Source organism: Lutjanus erythropterus, chromosome 17, assembly GCF_056507025.1.
Source record: "Lutjanus erythropterus isolate fLutEry1 chromosome 17, fLutEry1.hap2, whole genome shotgun sequence".
Classification (NCBI taxonomy): Eukaryota; Metazoa; Chordata; class Actinopteri; order Lutjaniformes; family Lutjanidae; genus Lutjanus; species Lutjanus erythropterus.
In genome coordinates, this window is record NC_139333.1 from 18,877,018 (window position 1) to 18,902,792 (window position 25,775).

At 39.2% G+C, this 25,775-nt stretch overlaps 1 protein-coding gene and 1 long non-coding RNA gene across 2 annotated transcripts in view; one reads left to right on the plus strand and one right to left on the minus strand.

Moving 5' to 3' along the window:
* LOC146312103 (uncharacterized) overlaps positions 1–24,387 on the plus strand; it is a 50,957-nt gene extending 26,570 nt beyond the window's left edge. Inside the window, exons 2-3 of the long non-coding RNA XR_014772205.1 lie at positions 12,757–12,829; positions 24,297–24,387. This is a non-coding gene — a long non-coding RNA (uncharacterized LOC146312103). The remainder of the gene's footprint in view (positions 1–12,756; positions 12,830–24,296) is intronic.
* Positions 17,796–20,595, minus strand: LOC146312104 (zinc finger protein 503-like). The gene is made up of 2 exons (XM_084741387.1): positions 19,952–20,595; positions 17,796–19,397 (listed from the first exon to the last, which is right to left on the minus strand). Exons 1-2 carry the CDS (start codon positions 20,207–20,209, stop codon positions 17,949–17,951), a joined length of 1,707 nt encoding a protein of 568 aa, XP_084597513.1. The 5' UTR covers positions 20,210–20,595; the 3' UTR covers positions 17,796–17,948.
* Positions 24,388–25,775: the final 1,388 nt, after the last annotated feature.

Sequence of the window (25,775 nt, forward strand, 5' to 3'; positions counted from 1 at the left end):
CACGGTCCTGCAGGGAGTTTCTGCTGTCACAATAAATCAGAAACAGACAGGATACAGTATAATCATGGGGGTGTCCCGTTTCACTCGGCCTCTGTCCAACACTTCAGCAGAGTCTACGCTGCACGTGGTGGCTCACACCGCAACTGTATATGTCGCCACAGAGCTTGATGGTTGACTTGAGAGGAATAATCCATGGGAGATAACATAGAAAGAGCCGTCGATGGTTTATTTTGCAAGACTTCTTTTGTACACAGTGATGTACTGTACTGCCAGTAGCCCTTTATTCTTCAACCTTGCTTGCTTTGATAGCAGATGGGATAAATGGGATGCCTTTGAGGGAAAGCAAGCCTGCTTTATATCTTAACATGTAGCTCATACCTTAGAAGTGAGGCGTTAGAGACATTTGACGATGTTTGAAAACAAAGTGTTTCACTCTGTAACCATATGAAGCCTATACTTCAAAACCAAAGTAAATTGAGATGCCTGAACTATCAGAGCGGGAAGCCGTGCTGTGCTTATATCTGAGCTTCCTTCCCTTCATAAAGATGAATCATAATGTCTAATTCTCACAAATTACCCAAACATTATGTAGCTCTCTCATTTCCAACGCTGTTTAATCTGTGTCTGGAGTATTCGCTGTCACTTCATGTTGCAAACACTCCTTTCACTCTGGCAGTTCATTGTCTTTTGATGGGCCATAAAAGGCTCGGTTTGATGGATGATAACTCGGGGCATCTCTCTTTGTTGTGGGATGTGACGACTGAGTGCATGTGAGATGTGAGGAGAAGACACGGTGTGAATGGGAGATGTCATCGATGTCTTGCGCTGACACCGAGGCCTTAAGCACAGGCTTTGATCTCCGTGAATGATTGCAAAGCAAACACAAATAAAAGATTCCAGCGTGTTACAGTTGCCAGTGAGAAAGTTGAACTGTTTTTTCGAACATTTTCCAAGAGGTTTCTCCCTGATTGGCATTTCTAGAGGTAGAAATACCTGCTCGTATCAGGCCTCTGTAATGATTTGTCAGACTCAGTTTCATCCTGCAGCATTGTGGTTGCTCTCATAGGGTCAAAGTCGCTCTCCTTTCCGGTGGACCACCATGGGACCTTACTTCAGAAAAATTATGAACAATAGTAAATGGCGAAAGACATTAGTTTTTGATCATGCCTGAATTGTGCCACAAATCACACATATGCTGTTTGTCAATTTAAAAGGTCATTTTTTTCAAGTCAAACTGTAAAACTGTTGAGGTATAAGACTGAGAAGACTGTGAAAGTTGCGTAAGTGATGGCATGACTTTCGCACTCCAAAAGCTAATGTTAGCCACTAAAGCTACAGTGCTGTATGGGCATGCAGTCACACAGCAGCGGGTCTTGCTCCCTCTTTTGTGTCCCAGCCAATAAAAGCACCAGGAGTCACTGAATAAAACACTTGAGTGATGTTGGTGTTGATGACGTATGTCGTGCGAGACAAGAGATATGGTTCACTGAGCAGTAAACTATGACAAACCTTTTTTGGACAACTCACTAGGCTGCTATGATTAACTTCCCTTACTTTACTGTAAAAAATTAAATTTCAAGGCAACTTACTTCATTAGAATTTTGAATTTTTAGTTTTAGTTTAAAGCCTGACTTTTTAGTTAAGTTTTCCTTGGGATAATTTATTTTCACTTTTCTTCTTTACATAGACTAAAATCTTCGAATTTTAGAAAACACCCCAAAATGTTGAGTGAAGCTAAAGTAAACAATAGTTAATAATTTTAGATTTTTAATCACAATTATTTAAGTGCTGTCAGGGAAAGGCAGTGAAGTGAAGGCAGTTGCCTTGCCTGTTTTTCTTTTAACAGTGTACAACCACTTGTGCCACTGCTTGAAATAGCTAATCATACAAAGATGCTAGAGTCAAACAAAATCAGAATGCATTCTGGGCTCTATGGACACTACGTACTTCTGTAACATAGCATAGAATAGTACTGTGCAAATTATATTATTTGCAGGTTTTTGCAGGCCACATAAAATAAAATGCTGGGCCAGATTGAGCCCGCGAGCCTCAAGTTTAACACATGTGATTTAGAGGTTTACAAATTGGAAAAGGTGTTTCTAGTAAAGGTAGAGCTGCTCCGGCTTCTACCTGTATGTAAAACGTGATTTATCAAAAGAGAAGACGGCTCATGTCATTGCCTTCTGATCCAGTCCAATAAATATTGAGTGCTCTATAGGCCCTGGACTCCCTGCTGACCCTACAACATCTGCTCAGGCACTTACTACTTAATATATTAGCTGTGAGAACAGGGCAGGTGTTTTCAGCTGGAGCCAGAGAACATGAAAAACAGATTGTGCCTCCGGTTCATGCAATTGAATTAAAATGAGTCACCACCGCCAGCTTTTCTCATAAAATAAAATCACAAATAATGTTACAGCATGAAGGGCAGGTGGGAATATTTCATAGGTCTGCTTGATGGTGGCAGAAAAACTAAAAATATAATTGATTGCAGCCCACATAAGGAATCTATTGTGGGGTAAAGACTTCTGAAATAAATATATATCAATCAACACAAAGGCTCACTTTGCACTATAAATTGCTTCCCAGCCCATTTGTTGTTGCAGTGCAGCTCTCCATGTCCACATGCAGCTCTTTGTGATTTTACTTTGATGTTTACTTAACCAGATGAGCATAATGCTCTGTGTGGCCTTTACATTATAGATCACAAAAAGAATACTTTAAAGGTCTAATCAAGCTAGTAGTTAGGCTCATGAGCAAACATTTCCCAGCTGTGAGCTCTACCTATTTGCAATTAAAGGAATTAAATATATTTGAAAGCTGACTCATTAGGAGAATACCCAGGAGGCACTGGGAGAGGCTGACCAAACTGATTACAAAACATTTCAGAAATATGTGCTATTATGTGATTTATGCCGATTGCCTTATTAGTATTGAACTGGGGGATATTTTTCTCTTTGAGAATATAATTTGTGAGTCAGTATAAATATTTTATCATACAGTAAAAAGTTTGTGTAACATTGGTCTTATTGCACAATTCATTTAAACACTGAAGGACCAGTTCACCCAAATTATAAAAAAAAAAATGCATATTTTCTCATTTACCTTCAGTCATATCTAGCAGACTCATGAAAAACCACGGGTAGCTATATTTTGTGTATTTTTATAGGCCCGACAGGCAAAAAATTAACTTGTTTTTTCGATTCCATTGAATAATTTGTGGTAATATTTCAGCAGTTACGGGTCAAAAGAACGGTGAGAAAAAGAACAGTCGCAGTGCAACTTAACAGACTAATTACAATCTGTCTCTCCCTAAACAGCCTCAGAAGTTACCGTAGCTATTCAGCTCAGTGCAGCTGGTTACTTGGCGAGCTAGCCACAACTCCCTCAGCGAAGTGATTGTTGGGCTAATGTTAGACTGCAATATGAGTTGATATCCTCAATAATAGATACACTTTGGGTCTAAACATTACAATTAGCAGACTTACAGTAGTTCAAAACTTTGACTTACTTTTGACTTGCTACATTGGAGATATACTGGGATCCAACACTGACTCTGTTCTTGTTAAGAAGAGCCAAGTATGACTGTCTTTTTACAAGTAGACCAGTCAGGGCCAATCAACTTGCTCTGCATAAACTTTTACTGGCCCTGGGCCATCAGTTCCATCAGACCCAGCACTCGTGTAGTAGGCATATTGTCACGAAGACCCAAGACCTGCTGCAATACAATTGGACCAAACTGGCCTGATTAGACTGAATCTAGTTTGAACTCAACCTGAGTAGGGTCCCGGGACGTGTGTTGGGTAACAATGAACCAAGGGGACACACGAAGACCTTGAGTATCAAACCACGGAGAGAGTTTTGGTTTTATTTGTCGAGATTCAGATTTTCAATTATATAGAAGTCTACAGCCGTGTTAGCAACAGTGTGATTTTGAGCTAAATCAGAATGAGCTGAGTATGGTCGCATCCTAGCGTGTGCTAATTTGCAGTAGACACAAAGAACAGCCGAGGCTGATGGGAATGTCATTAGTTTTGCAGGTATTTGGTCGTAAACCAGAGTATTGGATAAACTTGATTTTTGACCAGTTGGCGCCGAATGAAAAGTTAGAGGATTGCCAGAGTGATTACAATTTATCCTGAGGGGGGTTTGAATGCGTGCAGCAGATTTCATGGCAATCCATCCAACAGTTGCTGAGGCGTTTCTCTAAAAAACCAAATGGTGGCATTAGAAAAGTCAAGATTCACCGTCTTGGAACCTGTACTAAAAATTGTGACTTAAATCAGAAGACTCTGAAAACTCAGACCTTCTGGTGCCACTAGAGGAAAAATCAGACCTTTTTTTTCCAGAAACAGTGAACAGATGTAATTTGGACTAATTCTTTGGGGGGGAAAAGTAGTTCTAATTTTTTTAAACTGAATTTTGGTAAACCAACGCTATAAAGGACCAGTGTGTAGGATTTAGTGGCATCTAGTGGTGAGGTTGTAGATTGCACCTAACTTCATACTGCACGCCTCACCCTCCCATTCCAAGCCAATAGGAGAACCCACAGTGGCTGTGAAAAATGCATGAGGTCCTCTCTAAAGCCAGTGTTTGGTTTGTCTGTTCTGGGCTACTGTAGAAACATGGTGGGATAACATGGCCAACTCCATGAAAGAGGAGGTGATTATACATACTTATGAATCTTATATTCCATTTCTGCCATATTCTGCCCATAAATCCTGGTAAAATCCTACATACTGGACCTTTAAATGATGATCTAATAGACAAAACTTTATGGCACTAAAGATAAGTCTGGGATAAGTCTTGTGATATTACAAATTCTTCTTCTTGTTACCAAATCCCAGGAAAAGACCAAAAGTATTTCCTGTGGAGCCACAGCCTGATATATCTACTCCATGTTGCCAGACATCTCCTTTGTTGTCCAAAATCCTTTAAAGACACGCTTATGAGCCTCATCATTACACTGGTTGATATGTTCCTCGATTACAATCAAAATCATTGACGTTGTAGTTTATTTTGTGTCAGTGCCACTTACACCATCCTGCTGCTGCAAATTTTTTGCACCAAATCCTCAGCTAAAAATATTTTCCAAACAAATGCATGATTAATTCAGTAGGAAATTGGTGTAGAGTTTAGCCACGGGCCAAGTAACAAGCGATAAGATTTTGGTGCAGTAAAGAATATTTCTTAACATTGTGAAATAGACCAACTATGAGCATTTACACCTTCTTCTTTACCTCCTTCTTGACCACTGCATGCACATTAATAATAAAAATCTGGCACATGTATCTCATTATTGTCTGTTAATATGTTTATTTTGATGCAGATCAGGATCTTGATGCAATTAAAAAAAAATCTTCTCATTAAAATAAAGTAATACATGTTCTGGAGCCTTGGGGGAGGTATTTGCTCTCTCGTGAGCGCTGTCTAGTTCAAGACTGGAGTTCAAAAATCATGAACGTAGCTGAGAATGATTGTGGAGTTGTGCTCACATGTGTGGGAGTAACACAGACTGAAACCACATTTCAGGTCTCCTGTCAGTTGAAAATGAGTAATGTGCTGCAGATCATAGCCTCAGGATAAAGCCGTATCTGAAGCAGTATTTGAAGGATATCAAAAACCCAGGATACCTCAAATTGACCCCTGTCATTTCCTTCAACAATGTATATGCTGTCTGTTTTTTTTTGTTTTTTTTTTACTCTTTTGTGTCTTTTTCTCCCATATGAGCTCAGCTTTATGTTATACACACAGCTATCCTCAGCCATCTGGTTTTCATTTCCTGTGAGGTTCAAGATGGTAGGAGAGTTTAAAAAAAGGAGCCTCGTTTGAACCGGGGGCTAATGTAGTCAGGATGGAATCTGTCACTCAGTCTATTGCATGTTGATGACTAAGGGCAGTTTCAGCTGTAAGCAGTCCGTGATTTATGGACACGGAGTGAACTCTTGTAAGCAAAAGCCAGCTTGGAGTTCAGAGAAGCAACCGGGCCCTTTTTTTGGCCACGGCTCGCCTGCATTTTCTTTCCATTCATGCCAAAGTATTTCGCACGGCAATTAGCTCCGTCCTCATTTGGGTCTGCAGTCCCACAGGGTTAGCGAAGCCATTTATCATCCTCAGGGCTTGGAAGTCTGCAGCTCTGTCTCAGGTAGTTTTTTTGTAAACAGTCATTGGCCCCAGCTCTTTCCATTTCACCAAATGAGAGGGAGATACAGTAGTTTTGAGGTTCTGCCATCCATCCATCCGTCGGACGCTTTGCTTTTTCTCTACAGGTGTGAAGGCGAAAGGGAAATGTCATTTCACATGGCTCATTTGTCATACGTTAACTACATAGTTAGAGTGAATAGAGTGATGACAACATGGCCCCTTGCTTTTTTGGGAGGGTCAACTGCTTATGGATTTGGAGCATAGTGTGCGGGCAAAAATATTCTGTACGCGTGTGGGGAATAACAGACTACGTTTAACAGAGTTACATAATTAGGATACAAAAAATCTAATTGTATTCCATTGCAGTTACAGATAAAAGAAGATGTAATTAGATTATATATGCATTTAGTGAAAATAGGAATTATTAGCAGGATTACAACTTTAAAATAATTTGAAAATAAATAATGATATACTACCATGCACAGTGCGCACACATTACAGCACTTTACAATTTTTACAACACTTTTACTGTTCAAGAGTAAAACCAAGTTATCGTATGGTCAATTCATTATGATAGCCTCTGGTGAAAAAGTGCTTTCACTGGGTGGAAATTTTGCCGTTGTTTTTTTGTGAAAATACTGTCATCGTCCAAGAGCTTGACATTTAAAGAAATATTTACAAGTAGGACCAACCGTAAACGTTAGCTACACAGACCAACTGCTGACGTTAGCTACACAGACCATTGCTAATGTTAGCTACACAGACCAACAATTAATGTTAGCTACACACACCACTGCTAATGTTAGCTACACAGACAAACTGCTGATGTTAGCTACACAGACCATTGCTAATGTTAGCTACACAGACCAACAATTAATGTTAGCTACACAGACCAACTGCTGATGTTAGCTACACAGACCAGCTGCTAACATTAGCTAGACAAACCATTGCTAATGTTAACTACACCAACCATTGCTAATGTTAGCTACACAGACCAGCTGCTAATGTTAACTACACATATGACCCACTAACAGACCAACCACTAATATTAGCCCCACATAAATGAAGTTAGCTAGATAACCTGTCAGTATTATTACTACTGCTACTGAAAAATATTTTGTGGCTGTAGGAGGTGGTGATGCTGATGGATGGGATTATGTGTGAGTAAAAACTAAAAACTGCTACTCGATTTTTAGGGCTGATGCTGATACGAATATTAGGAAGCCCAAAAATTATGATATCGATCAGTCACTATTCTTCATTTCTATATCTAAAATCCAAAATGACATCAGGGCACTGAAACAGTTTAATTTCGCTGGTAATTTTGATCATATTATTATTATTTAATTATGAACAACTATAAATAAAACAAACGGAACAATTTGAATTAAGAAAAATTATTAAATATACATTAAATTCTGCCAATAAAACAAACAAAAAAAACCCATCTGTATTATGTCCTGTAAAAACCATACCAGACAATATTCACACCGATACTGATGCAAACAGATAAAGCTGTGCTAAGCCAATATCTGGCTGATGATATGGATCAGCCAATGTATTTATCAGGCAAAGCACAAGCCCCGGACCAAAATAAGTTTATGGGAATTTCCTTGATATTTTAATGTCAAGTGTGATAGTATACTTAACAAGCACATAAGCACATAAGCACATAATTACTGCTAGTTTAGATTAGGGTTGGTTTAGGTTAGTGACTACATTTTTAACAGGCAGTTAGTAGCTGTATCAGAATACATTTTCAAAGCAACCCTCCCAAACCTGTCTGTACACAGCTAATGAGGAGTACACCCAAAAGAAAAAGGACTGGAGTCTTTTTTTTTTTTTTTAATAACATTAATGATATTAAGTCTTTTAGGGAGCAGAATTCATAGAGCTTTTTAATAGCAGACTTGACATTTAGCACATGTTTACACAGATACAGATGTAAGATATGTAACCTCGTTAGGCACACATTAGAGAACTATTCATGCTTTATGCTGATCTATGACTTGAGTTATATTGAAACGTAGGTTCTGGCTCTGCTACAAGTATTTATATAGCTTCCAAATGCCTGTGGGGCGTCATTAAAACACATATTTGAGCAGGCAGAGCCATAAACATATGCTGGATACATTTTTGTGTTCTTAGCCGAAACATCTTCAGAGGCAGCCAGGAGAATAATTGAACTACAGTATGTGCATTTTTCTATTTTCACATCGATCCTTGGAGAGCCATTACTTTACGAAGAGCTCGCCAACTGATTCTGAATCCATCATTTGTTGAAGCGATATATTCCGGTCTCTGTCTACTACTATGTCTTTATCAATCAGAATTAAGGAATTACATTAAGCGCTTTGGTTTTCTCCTCCTTAACGGGAGTCACAGTGCAGTGCAGGCCCAGGGGTTAGAGGGAGTATCAGAGGGGACTAATTGTCAAGGTTATGTCTCAGCGGATGATTGATGTGGGGCCAGGCTGTTTTTGTCAGCCTGTCAGGTGGCTGGAATGTTTAATGTTCTCATTATTGGTTGCTCTGTTGTGTATATTTCTCTGTCAGCGCCGCTGAGCCATCTGAACTGCCAGAGCACTTCAAAGGCCTGCAGGTCATCCGTCTTCCTCCTGACGCCCTGAATGTTCAGCCTCAGCTGAGTGCTGGTGATTTGTTATGACTTGAGAGCCAGCTGACAGACAGGTCTCCTATAAAAAAACATGCACCCATTTCCCTTTTGTCGTGCATTGAAAGCATCGCTGCTCCTGTAATGGAGTGGGAGGGGTGGGGGGGGCGACTGTCACAGGAGGCTGGCACCTGACAGTTGTGTCATCTCACTAATTTGCGGACAGGATGACTCGAAGTATTTTGTCTTCTTCTTTGCCTCAGTGTGGATTTTAGTTCTGGTGTCACATATTCTCACAGGTCACCATCTGTTGTAGAGCACCGCAGGGAGCAAAGCTGTAGAGAGACTGCTATATAAAGACACATTTTCACAGAGGTGGGAAGTAACTAAGTACAGATACTTTGCCATTTTATTAAAGTAGATATTTCAGGTATCTGTACTGTACTTGAGTATTTATTTTTCTAACAGCTTTTAACCTTTCCTCTCTGGATTTTAACACAAATATGTGTACTTTTTACTTTTTATATTTCCAACGCAGGCTCGTTATTTGAGTTGTAATGCATTTGAGTGAATTCCACTCAAATTAATTATTTTTCATTTGGTTTCATTGTGCGCCACCTTACCAACATCAAGACCAATTTCAACCTAAATGGACAGACATAAAAAGACGAAAATGACGTAAAAAAACAAAACACAACGTAACATAGTGAAAAAGATGTAACAAGACACAAGTATCTGTACCTTTACTTGAGTATATAATGTGTGTACTTTTGCCACCTCTGCATTTACATATTCATCATTAGTCCAGGGTGTGCTATATGTAATGGCACTGAGTGGAGAGCATCATGGGAAGAATGCAGATGGCTGCAATGCCGGCCGGTCATGCGATGAAAAAGTGAGAGGTGAGATGTTGAAGACAAGAGGAGGGAAAAAACAGAATCCAAATCTCAATTCTTTTCCCAGGCCCTTTACAAGATTGATTGTTTTCTGCTGATCTAATTTTGGATCATACAAAAACAGTCCGTTTGTCTTAAAGAAAAATGATGTGCCACATGGTGCAGATGGAATTTTTTTTGAAAGCTGAAAAAGATTAAAGAGAAACTCTGCTCCTCAGCCCTAATCACGAGCTGTAGATTACTCTGTCGATTTAACCAGATGGCAGGCTCGATTCTGCAGGCCCTCCTGTATATTAATGAACAGCAGTCTGTTATATTTGACTTAGGTAAGTGAAATGTCCATCACCTGTAATGGTCTGCCAGCTGGCATTATGCATTTTGCACCACTTTGGGTCCACGTGGCATTTTTCATTTGGGACGTTATTGAAGGAACATTTTTGTTCCCTGCTATTTTCCATCATTGTCAGTGTTCTGGTAAATATTTTTTTTCACCAGAAAGAAAAGTCTCCAAGTTGTGTCCACAGCTAATTTCCTCTCATAGGTCAAGGCAATAATTCTGGCACTAAAACTGTCGCGCTGGGCGAAGCACACAAGTTCGATAGTAACTTGATTAAGTTAGCCTGTCGACATGACTGCAAACACGGCAATACAGTATGTTAACAAACCTAATAATAGGAAGGAGGAGATAAAGTGGAGGGGATGGCTGCACAATTTCTGGACAGTCGTGTGTGTGGTACAACGAGCCGCTGACCTTAAAGAAAAGCTTGTGTGGCTTTGGCTTATTATTAGTTAGTATGTACCAACATGTTTTCTTTGTCCTTCTCTACTGGCTCTACAAAAGAATTTTGCTTAAAATTTCAAGGCAACTGAATTTGGAAAGAGAAGTTGAGGTATTGGTGCTACTTTGATCCAGCATTAGCACAAAGAAATATGTGAAAACTGCTCCCAGTGAATTTTTCAAAATTTAAGTGCAAGGCAGTAGGGGCTGAATTCAATACTAACCTTCATCATTGTCCACTGTGTTTTCATTATTGTGAAAATAAGCAAACAACATTGTTAGGCATGTTACTGATTTCAGTAATTAGTTACAGTTACTTCTCACAAAAGGTATAGAATTACTTTACCAATTGCTACATTATAAAAGTAAGTAGTTACCAGGGAATGTAACTTTTGTGTTACTTTTAAATGTCTGTTTTAATTCTCTTATTAATGTAGACATAGTTATCATTTTATTTTAGCTATATTATTTTAGTTGGAACTGTCAGTTTTTTATTTATCATTGTACCCATTATCACTGGTAAGACTTATTAATACTTCTGACCACCACGGCGTTCCAATACTTTTATTGCCTGTGGGGTTAGAGAGTAGGATTTAAGTATTTATATTTTAGGATTAAGGGGCACAGGAAGCTGGATAACCATGTGATGCTATAGAAGTTAATAAATAATTATATAATGAACAGTTTATGTTAGTCTATGGTGAAAAACAAGCTATCCTCTGCAGCTGTCAACTGCTTTGAAGTAAGACAAAAGTAATGAGTAATGAGCCTGTTTAAAATTTCATTATTGGGAAAAGTAAGTAGTTACATGTGTGGTTATTGCCAAAAGTAGTGGAATTACAATAATGCATTTCTGTAAACACTAGCAATCAGCAGCCGTGACTTATATTGAAGTGTTTTACAGAAACACAGCGAGTTTTCATCATATATGTTTTTGTCAAACTAATAAAAGAAGATTCTGAAGTCTGCAAATATGCTGATCATGTTTCCTTAGAAACTTAATTTATGAGGTGACTGAAATATGTTCACTACATTCATTCAACTTATTTAAAATGATGAGACTTAAAGTTTATAAGTTCTGAAGTGTTTTGAAAATAAATACTAACTTAAATTAACACAACTTGTAAATTCGTATTACATTAAAGATATAATATGTAATATTTCCACAATTAAATATCTAAAAACAATATATATATGTTATATATTTTATAGATTTGTGTGCTTACCTTATCCCAAATGTTTCCATGTTCAAATGCAAAGAAATCCATATTTTATTTAAGGTAATGGTGTGTTTCCTGTTAGCCATTGCTAGCTGGTTGCTAGTTGCTTCTGGGAAAAACATGATATATGTTTGCTACATCAGAGTGAGGAAGGAAGTCCGTGCACGTGACTAAACATAATGTCAGCAAAACTTTAATAATTTCTGCCAGTCATGTCAGATGGATTTTCATCAGCTGTGGTGTTTGTTTTAAAATGTGAAGCAAACAGCTCCCATCATCCCACGCTCCTGCACATAGTCATGAAACTTCTTTTGTTATTGTGTTAATGTGAGAGAACCCCATTGGCAGAATTTACATATTGTGTGTTTAACTTGAATAACTAAAACCTGTTTATTCACACTAAGTTAATGAGAAAAGAAGAGTTGATTCCTCTAAATTCTTGTATGGTATTTTTTTTTTACAGTGCTGGTTTGCTGAAGAAACTGATTGTCTTTGTCTCAGAACGTCAGTCTGAAGGGACTGCAGAAAACTTAAAGAGGCAATGAACACATGTTTGCCAGCCCGAGCACCCAGAAACTCCCTACATGAATATGCCAAGCCTAATTTTAAACCAACAGCGGGGGGAAATTTTGGCTGTGTTTCCCAACCAGAGAGCACGAACAGCGCGGGAGCACAATGCCAGTGTGTCATACATTTAAACACTGTTAAATTAAAGGCTGTTTACTGTTCTCAGAGGCCATTCATCTTACTCAACGTTAGTCCGCTGCTTGCAAATTTGTCAGTAAGAGCTTCCACATGCCAAAGCAAGGAGGGGAAAAAGTTGGGGTTATCGGAGGAGGGTTTTCATAGTGTGTCTCTTCAGTCAGCCTGTAGTTAATTAGCCAGCTCCACACAATAAGGCCATAAGTCATTAATCACCCAGACCCTAGCAGAAGTCGACTCACTGTGAGCAAGACGTTTAGAGACAAAAAGTTTGCCGCCTATGACAGACTTCAAAATGGCCCCTGTCAGTGGTGTGTAAATTATAGGGCATGTTGAGTGCTGAAAGACAAGGGCCCACTGTTTAACTCACTGTTGCTCTTTCCTTTTCTTTGTGTGTTGACAGACTCTCTTCGAGGGAAAATTCCCCCTTTTCTCCATTTCCCATCAGCTTGTAACTCAAAAAGCCACACTTCATTGTGAGTATACACACAAGTTATCCACATTAAGATAATCTCAAAGCTCACTTCCTTCATTTTATGATGCTTCAAATAGAGTTGATAGAGGGAGACGAGCTCCAAAGGTCAGCGGCTCAGCAAAACCCCAGCTTTAACTTTGCATTCTTACTGTTTACTTTGCTTGTCAAAGGGAGGAAATGATGGAGTGATGATAAATATGGGGCTTGTTTGGAGAAGCAAAAGCCTTTTTTCCTGCAAACATAAACCACCATGTTTCCCTGGATGATGGAAGACACACTTCTCAGCTGATTGAACATGCAAAAGGTCATTGGTTTTTCCTTTTGCGTCTGTAAACACAGACCCGCCTGCCTTGCCAAAGTACATAAGCATTGAGGAAGATTTATTCAAAGCAGCAAAAGTTTATGCAACAATGGGGGAAATCCCCAACGTGGGTCATTAATATGGCTGACAAAAAGGGTGTTAAATTCCTTATATGACCACAACATCTGTTACAAGTGTTTTAAATCTGGTTGATGCATGAACCTATTTCTGAAGAATCAGTTTCCGTGCATGACTGTGGGCGTTGTGAGGAGCAGAGGTGGCAAAAGTACACACAAGTAGAGTACAGACGCTTGCTTAAAAACACTCTAGTAAAAGTAGAAGTACGGAAAAGTACAGGCTCTGAAATGTACTCAAAGCCTAACACTAAAGTAACAAGCCTGTTTTGAAAATATAACGAGCAGAAAGTACAGATATTTCTGTTAAAATGTCGGGAGTAAAAGAAAGAAGTTGTCAGAAAAATGAATACTCATGTAAAGTACAGCTCGTTGAAAAATCTACCAGAGTATTTGAGCCTAATTACTTCCCACCTCTGGTGAGGAGGAGTGTAGCGGCGATGATGTCCAACACCTTCCTTCAACCATAACAGACCACAGACAGTGAAACACATGGCGTGCAGCTGTGCAAAAAAGTGACCATTTTTAACATGTCTGCGATGTTCCTCCCTCAGGTGAAAGGCCATGTGTCTTGCTCATGCCGCAGTTCAAAGCAGAGCAGGTGGGGCCGGCTGCCCTCATGATTCAACATGTAGTCACAAAGCCGTCCAGTGTCTCATGTCCCACTGACAGCATTTTAAATTCAAACATGTGGGAAAGAGATCCTCTGTTAGTTACTGCGGTAGAGATTGATAGACTTTAACATGGTGGGATAGATGTATGTGAAGCCCTTTAACTGAGCCAGTTAATGTAATAAACAGATACATAAAATTACCTCCATATCCATATGATGCAGCATCTGCCCTCGATGACCGCAAGACCTCTTTAATTAAGTTAACTTTTTCTACGCTCAAGCTCTAAAGGCAAAATGTATGATAAAGATTCAGACTGTTTGTGCCCCGACTCGCGCTCCGTTTAAGAATTGTTACAGTATAGAGATGAAACGATATGAAAATTTCATATCATGGTTATAGTGACCAAATTATCACAGTTATCAGTTTTACTGTGGTTTAATTAAAATGCACTGAAAAAGTTCTGATACACTGAAATCATTCCAAGTTTTATATTTAAAACCTCTAAGTGATTTGAAGGCACCATGTCCTTTATGATGCAACCCACATTGTGTGTAGGCGTCTGGGAGGCTGTTGCTAACTGTGTGGTATTCAAACGCATTTTTTAACAATGATAATTAAAATTTGAAATGGTAATACTAATCGCCAGGAATTTTATCACGGTTTATCGTAACATGTTTCATCTCCAGTACAGTGTTATAAATACTGGCTTGATAACAGATTGTCCTACAAAACTCCTTCTGAACAACTTGCTCATAAACTAAATATTTAAATTGGATTCTTATTCTCAAGAGTAGCTTATTTCTCTGTTTGAAACAGAAATAACATTATGTATAATATATAAAAAAATATACAATGGACTCTACAGTGTATAAGGACACATTTTCAAATGCGGATTATTGTTAACATTTATAATATAACATACTACTGTGGATACTTACTGTTGTAGATAAATACATTAATAAACATTTATATCTGTTTATGACTACATTACAGAGTAAATAAGTGTTTATATAGTTATTTGCAATTGCTAGATAGGGTTAAGGAGAAATGTTACACTGACACTTATTCATCTGAGGGACTTTAAATTTTCCTGACTGATATTTTTTAATAATTTATGAGACAGATTTTTGTCACTTTTGTGTTTGTATTTTGTAGAGCTGTAAAAATTAGTTGATTAACTGATAAGTTGTCATCTATTAAACATCAACATCAGGACGTCACCCCGGGCTTTGGGAAACAGTGATCAACATGTTAACCATTTTCTGACATGTTATGAACCAAACAACTATTTGATTAATCGAGAAAATTACCAACAGATTAATTTATAATGGAAATAATCATTGGTCGCAGCCCTAGTAATTTACTCTGAGTTCTCTGTGAGAAAAAAAAAACATTGTTGACTTTAATGAAACTTCCTGTATAAACATATTGTTATAAAACAAATCGGTTGAAAATGTACTGTTAATAAATAATAAAACAGGATTATTACACAACAAACAATTTAACACTATATAATCCAATCCACTTGCTAATTAAATGTTAATTTTCAAGCAGTTTAGTCCACATGTAACCGCATTCAAAATAATCCAGCATCTGATGCTATAAAATCAAATCTGCTTAATAATTTATTGACGGGTTTATCTGTTCGTACTTGAGAGGATGTGTGAATTTATGCTGCAGTGTCACACATCAGTTAAATGTTTGAGGAATAATGTTCAAAGAGCTTAGTCCCATTTGTTCACATCACGTTGATGTGCTGTTTGTAAATGAAAAAAGATGCATCACATATGATCCACTCTGGCTTCATGGCTGACTGGCTGCGGTGCTGAATTGTGGGTTAGGGGGCTTTATTACCATCTATCAGCGAGCTATGTTTAGGACTCATCTGCATGAAGGATGGGTGGATTTGATGAATATGACATGTGACCGTTAATGATGGTGATTTTATTGCTGGAGAACAGCCTGATTTACTGAGGATGGATAATGACACTGTTGGCTTGATTTAGTTGACTTGTTTTAAGGGGCTGATTAAATAGTTAGGCCTCGCTTTATTTCATGCTCTCTGCTTCACGGCTTCATTACAGCGATCACAAAAGCTGTGGAAACGTCCCACATCTGGTGTCATCGTAAATCTTTGTTTAGCCAGCTCCTCGCTCATATCACTGGCTCGTTTGTCTTCGTTAATGAAACAATAATCTATGACCTCATGATTGAGGAGATTCTGCATGTTTTGATGAGCCTGAGAGATGATGCATCTGAACACACACACTTACACGCACACACGTTGTACATACTGTAGCTACAGCGCCAAGGCCTGTAGGTGGGTTTAGCATCTTCTCACCATAAAGTTAATAAATCAGAAACATGCATGTCTGCAGAAGCCTCAGTTTTATCTCATTAGAGCTGCAATGATTAGTAAAATTAGTAGTTGTTAAATTAATCACCAACTATTTTGATAATCGATTAATCGTTGTGACTTTTTTTTTTTCAAGAAGAAGAAAGAAGTTCTCTTTTCAGCTTTTTAAATGTGAATATTTTCAGTTTTTTAGTCCTCTATGGCAGTAAACTGAATATCTTCGGGTTGTGGACAAAACAAGACATTTGATGACATCACTTTGGGCTTTCGGAAACACTGACCAACATTATGTGCCATTTTCTGACACTTTATGGACCAAAAAAACTTGCCTGGATTAAACAAGAAAATTATCAACAAATTAATCAATAATTTAAATAATCGTTAGTCGCAGCCCTATTAAATATAAACAACTGCGAGTGTATAATCCTTCAGTAGGCCCTTTGCAAAACCCCCTGTCAGCCTCAACTTACAAAGAACATAAAAGAAAAAAGCAATGTTATGAATAATATCAAATTGGTTAGATGTTTCCATAACTGTTAACAATAAAATTAAACATATGTAATGTATATATGCATTTATATTTACCACACTGCCACAAACAAAATATGGAGCAATTAAATAAATTAATAATATATATATTTGAAGAAGAAACAGGGTTTGTACGGGTGCTGGAAATCCTTGAAAACACTCAAAAAGTGCCTGGCTTTTCGACAAAGTGCTTGAAGCTGCTTAAAATTGCAAATGCATGAATTCCATAATAAATAATTATAATGGTAAATAATAAATAAAGATACAGAGAGGAAATAAAGTAACTTGGCTAATTAGCTCAGCCAGGTTATATACATCTTACAGACAGGTGACACACATTGTTTTCCTTTAATTTGTCACCTTCTGTAGAATTCCATCACAAAACATAATTTTGCTTGACTATAGCATGATGATTAATGTGATAAAAAAGTGAAATAATCTTTTTGAGTATATGTATATAAATATGTCATTTCCCACAGCTGTAAGATGCTGGAAAAGCTTGAAAATGCACCTTGAAAATTCTACTTTAATTTGACTTTGTTAAAGATGTAGGGACCCTGAAGAAAGCTAAATAAAAGTAAGCCAAAGTGTTAAATTCCTCTTATTAAATCCCAAAGCGTTTTTGACCTGATTTGACCTGACTGGTAGTCAGTTGATGTATAACAGTAAATGTCGTCTCTAAAATTAGGAAACAGACGCACTGCAAACAGTTTCACAGCTGTCTGAAGTTTTAAAAATGCCATCCAGGTCAAATCAAACGTCTCGCTCCCGAAAAAAATAAATAAATCAATGACAATCCTGAAGACGCTGCTCTGATTGATTTTTCCACGTCCATCATTCTGTCAGATCACTCAGCACCGGCGGCCCTCACACTCGTCTGTCTGTCTGAGTGAGTGAAGCAGGATTAAAATAACTTTGATTCAGCACAAAGAATAAAATCCATATTCCAAACAAATGTCCCCTTTTTAAATTGGTACAGTTTAGATGCACATGACAGAATCATCTCTCCTGTGTAAAATAATGCACATTGAGGCTTTTTTTAAAGTTATATTATTTTTTATTTTAGTCACGCTTGAAGCTATCGCAAATAAATACACTGATCCCCACATGGATCCAGTCCCTGCATGAAGTACAATATAAAACTCATTGGGCCTAAATCTCCTTTATAAATGTATAATTCTCTGTCTCTACTGGTATCCTAAGGCCGAGGCTGTCGTCAGTCTCTGTCCATACAAGGCGTACGGGGAGTAATAGGCCCCTGTGGCCGCGGGCACGGGCACCGGGGCTCCGGGTGTGGGCAGGGGGCTCTTTGAATATGGGTGATAGCGGCTGCTCAGTCCAAGAGGGTGATGGGGGCCCCTGAGGGCCAGCGTGCTGGGGCTGCCTGGGCTGCCATTAGGAGGAATATGCATGTGACAGGCCATAGCAGCGGCTGCAGCAGCGTTGGCGAGGGAAGAGGAGCCCGGGTACCCGGATATCAACTTCTCCGTGCCCGCAAAGGCCGTGTGAGTCCGCAGGTGGCTGAGCAGCTCCTCTGAGGAGGAAAAGCGCTTATCGCACGGTCCGTTTGCAGACACCCAGTTACACACATGCGGCAGCGGGTCATTGGGCAGCATAAACCCGTACGGATACAAGGGGTGTCCGCTGAACGACGGGGCCGAGGAGTGCACGCCGTGCAGCGGGTGCGTCGGGTACATGAGCGGGTATCCGGACTTGAGCGCGGTGGCGGCCGCAGCAGCCGCAGCCGCAGAGTCATGTGCGCAGTTTGCGCTGGATGTACCGGACAGATGGCTTGTGCAGTGGTAGCTCAGGCAGTAGGGGTCTCGACACAGACTGGCGGACATTAGAGACGGCGGGGACGCTCCAGCTAAAGGACTAGTCCCCGCTTTACTGCATCCCAGCGAGCTAGCAGCGGCAAACTGCGCGCTTAGCAGCTGGCTGCTGGATTTGGTGGGGTCAAGGGTCATTCCAGGAGGGAGGAACGGCTGCGGGTAACCTGCATAAGCACCCGCTAAACTCCCAGGGTAGGAAATACCAGCAGGTGGCAAGGGGAAAACTGTATGACCGGGTTTGTATGGAGAAACTGGGGCCACCAGTCCAGAGCCGAGGACGGAGGAGGACGAGGAGGTTACAGATGTTGAGTCTGATGTAACAGTCTTGGATCCAGATGTGTTTTCCTGGCTGCCATCAGAAGTAATTCCACTTATCCTATGGCTGCCGTTACTCTCCGTCGTGCTGTTTTTATTGCTATCAGACTCCTTCTTGTCCTCCTTGTCCCCCGCTTTGCCTTCAGCGGGCAGTGGAGACACGGAGGTGCAGGAGCTGGGACTGCCTGTCCTGGGCGTGAACGGCTGGCAGGTGGCGCTAGGCACTCGGAAACTGGTTTTATCTCCACTGAGGCTGCCGCCGCCGCTGCTGCTCGAGTCCTTCTTCTCCGACGATTTGGAGTAAGGTTTGAAGCTGGATTTGTCGTCCGCTCCGATGTCGCTCATCTTCAGCGGGCCGGATTTGGTCTCCTTGTCGGTAGATCCATTCGAGGTCACGGAAGAGAGCTTGGAGGAGGACGGCGGGTCCGGTTTGCCGATCTGAGAGCACGTCTGGGCCAGAAGAGCCAGGGGACTTTTCTTGGCATCCAGCTGTGAAATAAAACAAACAAACAAACAAAAAAAATAAATTATTAAAAATCACAAAAGCACTTGTATGTATCATGTTTTGTGGTGATTACGCACAAATGAGCGTTCCGCGTAGTTTACGCATTGCGCATAAACTTATCTCGGGATGAAACTCAAAAAAACTCAGCATGTAAAGAGGGAACGTGCACACAGAGATGATTTACATGAGATACAAGATAAGAATGTACAAATGCGACGAGTCATAGATATCAGTTTGCTCCAGCAAGGTCGTTAATTTTCAAAGCGAGTCCAAATTCAACCCTTTGGTTTATTATTTTAACGCAACATGACAGAAAGATCTTCTGAGAATGTGGGAAAACAACTCGAAAATCGAGTCTAAAATCACATCAGTGGAGTACTAAATGAAATCTTGTATTTTTCCAGTTATTGACCCAATTTGTCCACACCATTCATCCCATAATAGCGTGCTGGGAGCTCTGGTGTCCAGTAATTTCAGACTTAAACACTTTGAATTGATGCCCGTGTCCGCAAATCGTTTTCACCGTGTCTGTGCTTACCTCGATGGGACTGATAGGGGTGGACGGTAGAGGCTGGAGGTACTCCGGGTGTAAAAGGTGTCCTGCACGAGCCGTGAGCATTTTCAAAACCTTGATGGGAAGCCGACTGGCTTGGCGAGAAGGGTCTGCGGGAGAGACGGAGTTGTGGACGGGTAGCTGGTTGCTCTTCGCTGCGCCCCTCTCCCCCGAGGAGCCGCTCTCCCACGCTGGATTCGTGCTATTTCTCAGGACAGTAGAGACCGTGGGCGATGTGATCATGACCCAATTCTCGTCGAAATGGTTGAGAAATACATGTGGAGGGGTAAAAAGAAAGCCAACAATCAAAAGAAAACGTCAGACGGTTAATAAAGCCTTTTGCCAGAGAGAGAAAAGAGCGTTAAATCCTTCAGAGAGACGCGTCAGTGTCAGTGTGTGAGCAGAATCCGTGCGTTATCACAGCCGCGGTGCCTCCTTCATCCCCGGCGTTGCTCTGACAGTGTGTGGCTGCGGGTCCGAGAGAGGACTCGGTTTACGTGAGGCGGCAGGAGAGATCACTCCGCCTCCTCCTCTCCAGCAGAATTAGTCCGCAGATCACAGCCGCTGCCGCCGCCTCCCAATCAAAAAGAGATCCCGAGGTGATCGGAGGGTCGAGTGAATGTGACGTTTCCTCCTCGCACGGGTGTGTATATCACATTTCAGCCACTCCGAGCGCTTTTAATTTAGAGTTTTTATATGCGTCTTTGCGTAATTGGCGCTTGGACGCATGCGTTACTCGTCCTGTGTGGTTTTTGGAGATTGTGATCCAGGCCAACAAGGGGATGAAAGTCACCAAAAACCTCTTTATGTCATGTGAGAATATGATATATTTTAATTAGTAAGCTTTTATTGAAAGATATTTGGCACCTCTGGCCAAAGTATTGAACATTTACACACTGTAAAAAATATACAGGAATTCAGTGGAATTAGCTAACCTTTTTATTATTATTATTATTATTTTAACATAAACATACAAGTTTTATTTATTCAAGTTAATTAAATTTAATTTGTGGTATTTTATTCCAGAGCACTTCAGATCTTATAAACAGTTCTTTTAACTTGAAGTCATTTGACTTATAATGGTGAGTTGAATGAATGTATTGTACAGCGTTCAATCCACTATTTAAATTAAGTTTGACATGATCAGCATATTAGCAGACTTCCCACCATGCAGCGTTTGAGAGTTAAAAACTCTCCTGACACTTTTCTTTATTATAATTTGAGTAGAACATATATGATGAATTCTTGCTATGTATCTAATACACTTTAAGATCAGTTTTGGTTGTTTGTTTTCACATTTATGAAAACACTGAACTAAGATGTTAGTACTGGATTAGTTAAATAAAAATCAGTAGATTGCAATAAATGTTACATGATATAAATGTTTGAGTTGTTGGTTCAACAAAATAGCCCACTGAACATGTTTTCTCGTCTACGACTGAATTAATATTGTGTTTATTGGAATAGAAAAGTTAATTTGCTTTGAATCATTACAAAATTACCCCAACTTGTCTTTTCAAATTCAGTCTGTCTGCACACTAAGTTTTTTTAAAGTTAAAATAAATAGTCTATTTTTACAGTGCACTCCTTCAAACTTCATGTAGGTCATTTTAAGCAAATTTTCTTTGGATAGCTATATTGCAATTAGGAAAACAGCAGTTTGATTGCCTCTACCTTGCAAGAAATTTGCGAAAGAGACCTTTGCACGACTCATTAATGAATAAAATCTGACTCTGAAAGGCCAGAAGGCTTTTCTGGTCAGATATCCATCGGCATGTTTCACATTTCTGCAACTTTCTCCTCTCAATCACGCAGCCTGTCATCTGTCAGTTCCCTGTCCTGCACGCCAGTTATCTGTCAGCTGTCTTGCAGTTTTTTTTTTCCCTGCCTCTTCTCAGTCAGATTCAGGTCAACTATTGTAAAGTGAATCCACGAGAAGTGGAGAAGAAGAAGTGATGTGTCTCTCCCTCAGTACTCCATCATAATTTAGGCCTGCCTGCTCTGGTAAAACTCAAAACTGCGATTTGTTTAATTGGAGATAAGCTCCAAGGCAGTTTTACACAGCTTTAATTCTGCTACAGATATTTAATAGCGTGTAATTTTTCAAGTGTTTTTTTCTCTTGGGAATTAAAAATATTCATCCACATTTCCGCCACATTCAAGCCAAAAAATCTTTCTTTTTATTCCAAGAAGAGCGCGTAAAAAACCTCCTCTTGTGGCTGCCATTAATCATTTAAAGCTTCCACATTTCTTCCCATCGAAATAGACCCACTTATCTTATTACTCAATAGCCTATAAATGTCTTGCTGATCAGGCGAAAGTTAAACATATGCAAGTGTTTTTTGATTGATAACAGGGGGGCTGTTTTCGGCAACGGCTGTCAGGCTCTGACACAGCGCGCTGAGTTATTAGGGCAGAGAAGGGCGACCATAAATTTCGACCGTCAGGCAAAAACTCCTTTATTGTGGACGTGATGGATGGCTCGCCGCGGCAGACACCAAATTCTCGGCTTTATCCTTAAATGGCTGCACATTTTTTCGTCGCCCGTAATTCATTACTTTTAAACAGAAAAGCTTGAAATCTCCTGCTAGTATTTCACACAAGGACACGTTTATGAATCACCCAGAGTCCGTGCAAACACAAGCGTTTACAAGCAGGGGTGGAGGGAACCTCAAGTAAGTGATTATACAGAAAACAAGCCCCTATCTGGGCTGTATATTTAAAGATTAATTATTAATGTTTTCATTAAAGGGCTCATTCGCGTTTTTTTTTTCTTTAAAAGTGCCCTAGAGCTCACATTTTGTCATGAATTCAGGTCACAATTTGCAAATTAAAAAAAGGGGGAAACTGAGTTATTTAGCACCAGTTTGTTATCATTATACATCCATGTAACCTTTTTATCTTGTAGAAATGACACTTTTATCAATAAAAAAAAGTTTATTAGATAGAGCTGGAACGATTAGCTGATTAGTTACTTGTCATTACTGATTACTTGTCAACTATTAGATTATTTTGATAATCGATTAGCTTTTTTTTTTTTTTTTGAGGAAAAAATGTCCAAATTCTTTTCTGATTTCAGTTTCTGAAATGTGAATATTTTATGTTTTTTTAGTCCTCTATGACAGCAAAGTCAATATCTCTGGGTTGTGATAGATAGATTTTATACATTTTTATTGGACGCATTTTCAATAGTGATCCTTAAAAAACCCTTTTCTGTTTTATACTATACTGAGTTTATACTGTTACTGTCATTGGCCAAAGAAAAAGCAAAAAGATAAACACTGGGCAAATTATGAACTCCATACAAGTTGGCAAAAACTATTAATTGTTTTCAGAATGTTTTAGTTCTTGAAAGGACAAAGTTATATTTTTGCTTCTTGACATGTTTTCTTTGCATTTATACAGTTTAAAATCTAAATTAGGGGTCAACCAGTGTTTGTTTTTATTTATTTGTTTTTAGGACCAATACCTGTTATTACTAATCAAGGAAACTGATAGCTGGGACTGATATATATTGGCAATATTAAAATATATCTAAAAATTGCAGAATGCAAACATCTGCACAAAACGTCCTTGAAATTCCTTTAAGCATATGTTTAATTAGGCTTTCATTGGTAACATGTGACTAATCAGATAGTGTTGTGGGCGGGACATTAAGTAAGACCACAGAGTGACTACAGACAGATGGGGCTGCATCAGAGCCAGGATACATTTTTAATAAAAAAAAATCAAAACAAAAGAAAACCAGATGCAATTAATTGTAAAAATGCTAAATATTGGAACTGATCATCGGCCAGCCCCTAATCTAAATGGTTAAATGCTCCACTTGCACATCCAAATGTGATAAATCCTAGGTGCTGGTCAGAAGTATATGTCAAAAAAGGAAAAATAGAGTCTGCACTGGATAATGCTTCCATGAATGTTTACTCCTATGCAACCATGTGACATTTAGGACTGAAGTCCTTCTTCTGCCATAAGACAAATTCAGAGACATGCCATACCTATCCAAGGGGTTTATATACAGCAGTGCTTGTCTGTGCAGAAACAACACCAATGTTGTTCACAGCTTATCATTGGAGTTGATTAAAAATTGAAAATAATGGCAATTAGAGTCACAGTGACAGGAGCTGCTATAATGGCTTCTCTGTATAATGTATAGTTGTATAATGTGTATTGTATAATTCAGATCTGGAAGTAGGACTACAGGGTTGATTAAACATATGCATATGATACTGTAGTTCCTTTTGGTCAGTATTTACTCTATGAAATGATAAGCAACCTCATGATGAAGCATAAAAGTGACATATTTGTGAAATTCTGTCTTTTCCAGACACTTTGGTGTTCCAAGGCAGCATCTGAAGATTTACCCAAGCAGCATGCAGGTAAGTCATTGCTCCAGTCTTATTATTCTGCACTCTTTAGACTTGCACGTGAACATTAATACCGACACAAAAGACCTGAAACGAGTAGAAAAATGACCCAAAAGCAAAAACCACTGACATATAGCTTTCAAAAAAAGGATATGGTCGATAAATGCAGCACTATAATGTCGAGCAAATGGAATAAGAAATTCCCTCGACATGACATGAAAATTCACCTCGTGGCAGCCGGTGCATGGTGCGCCACGTCAGCAGCCAGACAGGCCGACTGGATCTGACAGGTAAAAAGGGGAGATGATGGTTAGAAGGTGCTATTGTTTCATGTCGCTTTCTTGACCTGTCAGGTCCTGGCGCAGAGGCCTGGATCGAGGACCTCCTTGTCACATGCAAACAGTCTTAAAAGGCCGTTATCCAGCCTATGGTGATTGCTCCTGTTTAATTGATTTGCTTTGCACTGAGGCCTGTCACATTAATAATGGTTAAGTACAGCCCCAGTGTGTCACCCAGAGTGGTGCGTCTATCGGGAAATTAACAGCCTTAACTAACTGCTGTCTGTGAAGCAAGAACTGTGTGATCATATGAGATGGAGCAGTTTCATACTGGAGCTATGGTATTTATGATGTAAGTGCTATCTGTACATTTTCTTTTACCCCCATATGCACTTTTGGTCGCACTTTATTTGACAGTACACTGATGAGACCCAACAAGCTGTGCTTTGTATTAAATTAGACAAAAACTGGAAACAATATGTTCTTTAGTAGACAATGTTACACCCTTTATCAGACCCTTATTGGACTTTATTAGATGTAATTAGGGGGACATTTCAACACAACTCAACTGTCAATTGAAGTGTATTATTTCTTACTGTTACACCCTTATTAGACTTCATTATAGGGACACATTACAACAGAACTGTACTGTAAAGTGTATTATTTCCCACTTTATTACAGGGTAATTAGGATCACATTACCACAGAGCTGTACTGTAAACTAAAGTGTATTGTTTCTTAATATTAGTGGTTAGTTAGAAACACATTACAACAGAACTCTACTGTAAACCAAAGTCTATTGTTTCCCACTGTTAGACCCTTGTTAGACTTTATCAGAGGGAAAGTTGGGACACATTACAACAGAACCGTACTATAAACTAAAGTGAAATCATACATCTGCTTCTTGAGACACATCGTATTTGGTCGGTCTCTTACAATAGGCAGAGTAGCCAAGACTGACGCCCTCTTTCTGTAATAAAATCACATTATTTGCTTATAGTATTATAAGTCTGTGTAGTGGGAAATAATAATATATTATATATTATTATTATATCTATTTAATAATATAGAATAATAGTTTTTATCTAATTTGATCTTTGGGTGTATGGTGTCTAATTTGGGTGTACTATATTGTTTACTGTTTATTAAAGAACATATTATT

What these genes read in the sequence shown, in the direction of transcription:
- LOC146312104 (XM_084741387.1), bottom strand. Translation starts at nt 20,209, where the DNA reads ATGATCACATCGCCCACGGTCTCTACTGTCCTGAGAAATAGCACGAAT. An exon ending in CCCCTATCAGTCCCATCGAG is followed by an intron (nt 19,398 to 19,951) that starts GTAAGCACAGAC and finishes TTTATTTCACAG; the next exon opens with CTGGATGCCAAGAAAAGTCC.